This window comes from Grammomys surdaster, unplaced genomic scaffold, assembly GCF_004785775.1.
Source record: "Grammomys surdaster isolate TR1022 unplaced genomic scaffold, NIH_TR_1.0 257, whole genome shotgun sequence".
Taxonomy (NCBI): Eukaryota; Metazoa; Chordata; class Mammalia; order Rodentia; family Muridae; genus Grammomys; species Grammomys surdaster.
In genome coordinates this window covers 7,497,092-7,503,677 of record NW_021604698.1, presented here as the reverse complement: position 1 = coordinate 7,503,677, position 6,586 = coordinate 7,497,092, and the positions used below count along the sequence as shown (strand labels likewise).

The 6,586-nt window shown below is 61.6% G+C and overlaps 1 protein-coding gene across 2 annotated transcripts; it reads right to left on the bottom strand.

Moving 5' to 3' along the window:
• Positions 1–1,719: 1,719 nt before the first annotated feature.
• On the bottom strand, positions 1,720–6,273 carry LOC114627720 (interleukin-3 receptor subunit alpha-like). Of its 2 annotated transcripts, XM_028775620.1 has the most exons (12): positions 6,224–6,273; positions 5,071–5,170; positions 4,754–4,899; positions 4,376–4,496; positions 3,898–4,030; positions 3,589–3,770; positions 3,320–3,435; positions 3,202–3,231; positions 2,999–3,110; positions 2,496–2,595; positions 1,958–2,033; positions 1,720–1,810 (listed from the first exon to the last, which is right to left on the bottom strand). In XM_028775620.1, the coding sequence occupies exons 2-12, from the start codon at positions 5,129–5,131 to the stop codon at positions 1,757–1,759; spliced, it is 1,131 nt and encodes a 376-aa protein (XP_028631453.1). In that variant the 5' UTR covers positions 5,132–5,170; positions 6,224–6,273; the 3' UTR covers positions 1,720–1,756. The 2 variants fall into 2 exon arrangements, with proteins under 2 accessions (XP_028631453.1, XP_028631452.1); XM_028775619.1 differs by lacking the exons at positions 1,720–1,810; positions 1,958–2,033; positions 2,496–2,595 and having other exon boundaries at positions 2,605–3,110.
• Between the last annotated feature and the right edge of the window lie 313 nt (positions 6,274–6,586).

The window sequence follows — 6,586 nt, the reverse complement described above, 5'->3', positions numbered from 1 at the left end:
AGGTGACACAAACCCCTTTGGGAGGGGCTGTAGGGGCATTGTCCAATATGACTGAAAGGTGCAGATCAATGGAGGTCTTAGGCCGGGTGTCAGGAGCCTGGAGTGTGGGAGTGTAGCAAAATGTATGCTGTCCCTGTGGGGTCTTCGCAAGCCAGTGTTCCACCAGAAACCTAGCTATCCTTTCTTCACGGTCCCACAGGTAGACAATCTCTAGATGGTTGGGGCTTTCCCCACCAAGCAGCTACTGTGGTAACCAAGACGATATTAGAAGGAATTAGAAGAAATGCCCCCAGTAACCCATGGCCACGCCCCCAGTGACCCATGGTCACGCCCCCAGTGACCCATGGTCACACACCCAGACTCATGGCCACGCCCCCAAATGCAGGGAAACCGCAATCTCTGCTCTCTCCTCATGATGTCACAAACTGCAATACTCATCAGTTCTCCCGCCACGGGACCCTGGCATTCTGTTAGTGACATCACAACCCTGCAAGTCAGTCCCGAGAATTGGACCAGTCCAGTTAGCAGCAGTAAGCGTGGACCCCTTCATGCTCTATATGATGTCACAACCAACGAGTTGCTGGCGACCAGAAGTCAGTCGAAGTCCCACGATTATGCGCTGCACCCAAGGACACTGTCACAAGTCTGTGACGTCACGGGCGCGACGCGAATCCTGAGTTTCTGCTTAAGTTCTGTAACTCAATAACTTATAAATCTCTTTATCTGTGTGGGTGTGCTGGGGGCAGGACCTAGGCAGAGGGGACCTGACTTGAGCAGAAGGGGCGGGGCCCTGGGCAGATGCTGCTAAGTCTGCCCTGTGGTCCTTGACTGACCATTGATGGAGGAGCCCGAGGGGGCGTGGTCGGGCCTGTGGGTGTGGTTTCTATGGGAGGAGGGTCGTGTCTTATGATGTGGGCGGGGGAGTGTGAAATGAGGGCGGGGCTGGACAAGTCACTGGGCGTTTGTAAAAGTCTGGCTGCTGAGGGCGTGGCCTAAGGGTTGACTGACAGCTGCGGTGGGGATTGATTGACAGCCACGTTGGTTGACTTTTAACTGTTCTGCGTGCTGGGGGCGGGGCCTAGACTCAGGGCAGTGCCCTCACTGACCCATGGCCATGGCCGTTCCCATTTCTCCATTCCTCATGGACAGGGTCAGCCCCGTGACCCAGCGGTCAGGCGTCACAGCCTGGCGTGACCCTTCTGTGACTCCAGCATGACTCCCGTGTGACCTGGGTGTGACGCCTGTATGACCCCGCCCCCGGGGGTCAGAGACAGGCAATAAAGACCTTAAAGACCTTAGGCATCAACATCTGCCGTCGGAGGTCACGTGATTGACATGTTACGGCAGGAAATGCCTTCTGTCTATCCCCAGCAGCGGCTTGGGCTCAGGGCCATCCCCCTGCCTCGGCATAGGACTTCAGGCAGTCATGGGATGACTGCAGGCGCTGGGTTCACGGGGGTGTGGCCTGGGTGATGAGGTATGAGGTTGGTGTGTATGGGCTGACAGACACGGGGTGGGCGGGGTCATCGCTGGGCGGAACCGTAGGGGTGAGAGTCAGGGATGGACCACCCGGTGAAATAGCCCAGGCTGGCCTGCCTATGCCTCCCCATTCCCCCACCCAGCACCACTTCTTGCTGAGGCCCCGCCCCTTCCTGTCTCTGAGGACAATGGCGGAGAAGCAGGGTTGTGGGTGGGGCCAGCGCATGACAGACAACACAGTTTCCCAGAATCCCCCGCGGTTTATTGAGGGTGGGACTCAGGCATCTGTCACGGGTGTCACCTCGCAGTCCTCGGTCTCTCCCCATGCAACCTAGAGGGACATGTCCACCTGTCAATCACCATGGAGACACGCCCACACCCATCATTCACAAATAGACACGTCGACCTGTCACTCATGTGAGTCACGCCCAAACCCATGCATTCCTGTGAGCAATATCCCCAGGCACTTCCCACTCACCATCTCTCCAGGCCCCGCCTCCAGGCGGACGCGCATGCGCGGGATGGGTGGGAACAGGCGGGCCAGCACTGACTTCCTGTGGGAGAAGCAGAGAGAGCAAACTGAGTGAATCTGCATTATTAATCAGCATAGATCTTCATAAAGTCAGCCCATGGGCCTTGAATTTGCATGCAATCTGCATGTGCCCCGGCCCCTCCACCTGTGTGTCAATCAATGAGACACAGCTGCAGGACAGGAAGTGACATACTGATGTGAGGGTTTATTTGCATAAATTTAAATTATCTCTAGAAACTTGAAAGATTTTAAACTAATGGAATAAACTTTAAGAGCAACAGGAGGTGAGGTCAAAGGTCCTAGCTTCATAAACTTGCATAACCTCATATAAATTTTAATGTTTGCATAAATTTGCATGCGTGATCCAGTGCTGCTCTTCTGTTACCTACCCAGCCCAGCTCTCCCAGTGCACGGAAAATCTGCCCACAGAAGGGGCGAGGCTATGTAAGCCCCACCCCCATGACCCAGCACATGACCAGGTTACCTCCTGCACAGCAGCAGAGCTGCCAGCGCCGTCAGCCCCACCCCTGCGACCGCCAGCAGCAGCGAGATCAGCATCACAGGGGCCACCACAGGACCACACACTGTGGGGGCGGAGCAAAGGGGAGGGGGCGTGGTCAGGGGACCAGGAAATGGCATCAGGTGGGCGTTTCATGGTCCCGGGAGCCAGGAAATGATGTCATTGTGAGAAACAGTGAGAGTAGATGTTGGGGGTGGGGCTTTGTTGGAGCGGGGCTACGGAAAGAGGCGGAACTTAGGGACATGGGAGTGACAGCAGGTGGGCTGGGCTTGGCTGGAACCCAAAAGTGATGTCATCAGAGGAACAGGAACTGGGGGGCGGGGATTCATGAAGGCGGGGCTGCGTGGTGGCATGGCAAATGGAGGGGGTGTGGCAAAGGAATGATATCATTGGTGGAACAGGAAGTGAGGGTGACGGATCATGGGCGGGGACTCCCAGGGGCATGGCCACCTGGGGCGTGGCCTCACCCAGGTGCTGCGTGTTGCTCCAGGGGCTGGGCTTCCCGCCTGTCACCAATGTCGCACTGACCCGGAAGCTGACCGTGCCCGGGTTCAGGAGCCGGAAGTGTGGGACGTTGAGCTGGAGGCGGGGCCGGAGCAGGAAGTGAGGTCACAGGGACGGCCCCACCTCTGGAGCTGACCTACCCTTTTCCCGAGACCAAAGGACTCACCGGCTGCTCTTGTGGCTCCGGGTGTGAGCTCTGTGGGGGAGAGGACTCAGTCCAGCATCCAGCACCCAGCACCCAGCACCCAATACAAAGCAGTGAGCACCCAGCACCTGACACCCACTTGGTTGTACTGCAGCTTGTATTCGAAACCTGTGTTGAACTTGCTCTGCATGGCCCACTGCACATGCGCCTCGGAGCTGTTGCACTCGGCCGTGAGCGTGGGCGGGGTCAGGATCTCTGCGGGGCGGGGTCAGGACATCCAGGCTCACAGCCATTCCCCTGCCGTAGATTTTTCCATTCATGGAGCACAGGCTTGAGGGGCAAACTCTCTGCTGTGCTCAGTCCAGACCCTGGGGGAGGACCCCCGCACGCAGTAGGGCTCACGCTCACCCACAAACCCCAGATTCACGGCGGTGTCGCTGCAGGACACGGCGCCCGCGCCGCTGCTGCCCTTCACGGTCACCATCATCAGGTTCTCCAGCAGCGGGACGTCGTCCAGGACGCAGCCCAGGTTAGCCCCGCGCTCGCGGAGGTCATAGTGCGGGCACTCGCGGTCCTGCTCAGGGCCCTCCCTGCGGGGCGGGGGCGGGGCTGATGCGGCGGGGCCACGCCCACCACCGGCTGACATCACCATGCTGAGAGGAGGCCCCGCCCACACAGGAAGTGACCCCACCTCATCCCCAGGGACCCCAGACCCACTCGGCATCCCGCCAGAACATCCGGTAGCGCACGTCCTCGGGCGCCGCGGGGCCCCGCCCCCAGCGACACGTCATCCGCTGCACGTCATGCACCCAGCAGTGCAGGTCCCGGGCGGCCGCCCCGCGGTTGGGGTCTGTGGGGGGATCGGGGATGGAATGAGGGGGTCACGGGAACGACAAAGGTCAGAGGTCGGGTTTGAGGTCAGGATGTACATCCAGTCGGGGTCACACGTGGAGGTCAAAGGTCAAACACGGGGTCAGTCGTGGGGTCATGAGCAGGATCAGAGGTCACACGCTGGGACAGAGGTCAGGCAGTGGTGCCCGGGGTCAGGCAGGGTCACAAATGGGGTGTGGGGTTGTGTGCGGGGGTAGGGGGGGAGGGAGTAAAGGTCAAACACGGGGGCAGAGGTCACAGGAAACCCCGCAGGGGTCGGGGTCACACGAGGGGTCAAGGGTCAGGGTGAGGGGGCGTGACCCACCCGAGGTCGGGAACAGGATAGAGGCAACCATGTCTTCGTGCTTCTCTGGGAAGACTGAGTAGTTGGTCACGTGACAGAGTGAGACTGACTGGAAGGAGCACTGGAGCTGGCCATCCAGGTCCTGTGGGCGGGGCCAGGTGAGGGCGGGGCCGCTGGGCAGGACTAGGTGAGGGCAGGGTATGTGGGAGGAGCTGGGTGAGTGTGGGACGGGTGGTCAGTACTGGTGAGGGCGGGGCCTGTGGGCAGGGCCAGGTGAGGGCGGGGCCTGTAGTGATTTCTGGGCAGGCCAAGAAGTGAGTATGAAGGGGCGGTGCCGGGGCCGGGTGTGACCTGGGGCCGGTTGATTGACAGGTGAGTCTCCCAGCCCCGCCCACTCACTATCCTGGCGTTCCGCCCATCCTTATGGCATATGAATGTCATCCCTGAGGAGGAGGCCCCGCCCTCCAGCTCCCAGGTCAGCATTTGCTGGGCAGGGTTGATTCGCAGGTTCCTGATGGGCGGGGCCGTGGTCTCGATATTGATGGCTGTGGGGATGGGAGGGGGCGGGGCCTGGAGTGAATGACAGGTGATGTCATCGCCTTTCCATCCCTGAAGCCCTGCTCCTGATGAAGTTATCTTCAGGATGGGCGGGGTCTAGACAGTGATTGACAGTGGGGGCGGGGCCAGAATCAAGGGGCAGGGCCGGCGTCTCCTACCTTGCTCCAAAGTCAGTGTGCAGGCCACGCCCCCCAGCAGCAGCCACAGGGCGGAGTCCATGATGGACACTGGAACAGGATCTGACCACAGGGGTGGGGCCTGGGAACCAGGAGGGGTGGGGCCTGGGTGGGCGTGGCTCCGTCCCCAGCCTTCTGCCTCAGCTCTGTCATCTATCCTTTCAGGGCTGCCTTGAAACTGCCAGAGCCCATTCCTGGCCCTGCCCTGCTCCCCCTTCTGCATTCAGTATGAGCTCTAGGTTCAGGGTCTCTAGAAACTGCCGCAGCCCCGTTATGTTGCCCCGTGATGTTCCGTTCCAGTCAATGCTAGTGCGTGGGGGACCTGGAAACCACCAGTGCCCCGTTGCTGGCCTTGCAGTGCTCCAACCCTGTAGGGGTATCTAGAAACCGCCACTTGCCCCTCATAATGGGTTAGCTCTTGGGGGCTCCTGGAAACCTCCGTAGTCTTGTTCCCTGCCGCACACAGTTTATTCTAACCTGGAGGCTGGGGTGGCCTTGAAACTATCGAACCCTTGCTCTGGCCCCTGGACTGTTCCATTCAGGCCAGGCCTGGGGCCCCTCGAAACTGTTGGGCCCTACTTCAAAGCCCTGCAGTGCTCCAACCCATGGGGGGGATCTCTGGAAACCTCTGCTCACCCCTCGCTCTGCATGAGGTCTTGGGTGGCGCCTGGAAACCGCCATAACCTCGTTCCCGGTGCGCACTATGCTGTTTTATTACCACTCAGTTCAGGGGGGCCTCGAAACCACCAGACCCCCGACGAAGTGACTTCCGGTTCTAGCCCATCCCTCTCCCCGCCCCCCAGCTCCCTCGTCCGACCTGTGGGGCCCCTCCCCACCCTGCGGTGCTCCCCCAACCCAGCCCCCGCCCCACCCTCCGGTTGAGCTCCCCGGGGCGCCTGGAAACCCCAGGATGCTTCTTCACACCCCCACAGGCCCCCACGGGGCGCCCTGAAACCGCCGCGATCCCGGTCCCCCACCCGGCTCCGCTCCGGGGGCCGGGGTCTCTCGAAACCACCGCGATCCTGAACGAGTCCGCCTGCGAGGAAACCTCGAAACCGCCGCGCCCGGGGATGGGGGGCGACCCCGTGACCCTCGACCCCACCCACGACCCCGCCCCGCGCTCCCGGGCACTGACCTGCGGGGTCGCCGCCGCCGGGGGTCGCGGCGGGAGAGGTCAGGGGTCGCGCGGACCGCGGGAGGATTCCAGGCCACGCCCCGGCCACGCCCATCCCGCGCGCATTCCGGGCCCCGGGTCATTGAGCAATTTCCTGCGATAACCGAGTGACTGAGGGAGCGCGGCGGGCGGGGCCCCGACGGGACACGCCCCCGTGACGTCAGGGCCCGGGGTCGCGAGGGCGTGGGCGGGGTCTCAGGGCCTCCCTTGGGAAAGAGGAACCGGGAGGAGCAGGGAGCGCGGAGCCCCCGGGCGCGTCCGCAGGCGGATCTGGGAAATCCGTGCCCGAGACTGTCAGGCTCCCAGACTGTGCGCGGGTCCGAG

Bases quoted from the DNA above. Each gene is read 5' to 3' on its own strand.
- LOC114627720 (XM_028775619.1), bottom strand. From the start codon at position 5,131: ATGGACTCCGCCCTGTGGCTGCTGCTGGGGGGCGTGGCCTGCACACTG. The intron at 4,031-4,375 runs GTGGGTCACGCC...ATCCCCCCACAG, and splicing joins TATCCTGTTCCCGACCTCGG to ACCCCAACCGCGGGGCGGCC. The intron at 3,232-3,319 runs GTGGGTGTCAGG...TCTCCCCCACAG, and splicing joins ACAAGCTGCAGTACAACCAA to AGCTCACACCCGGAGCCACA.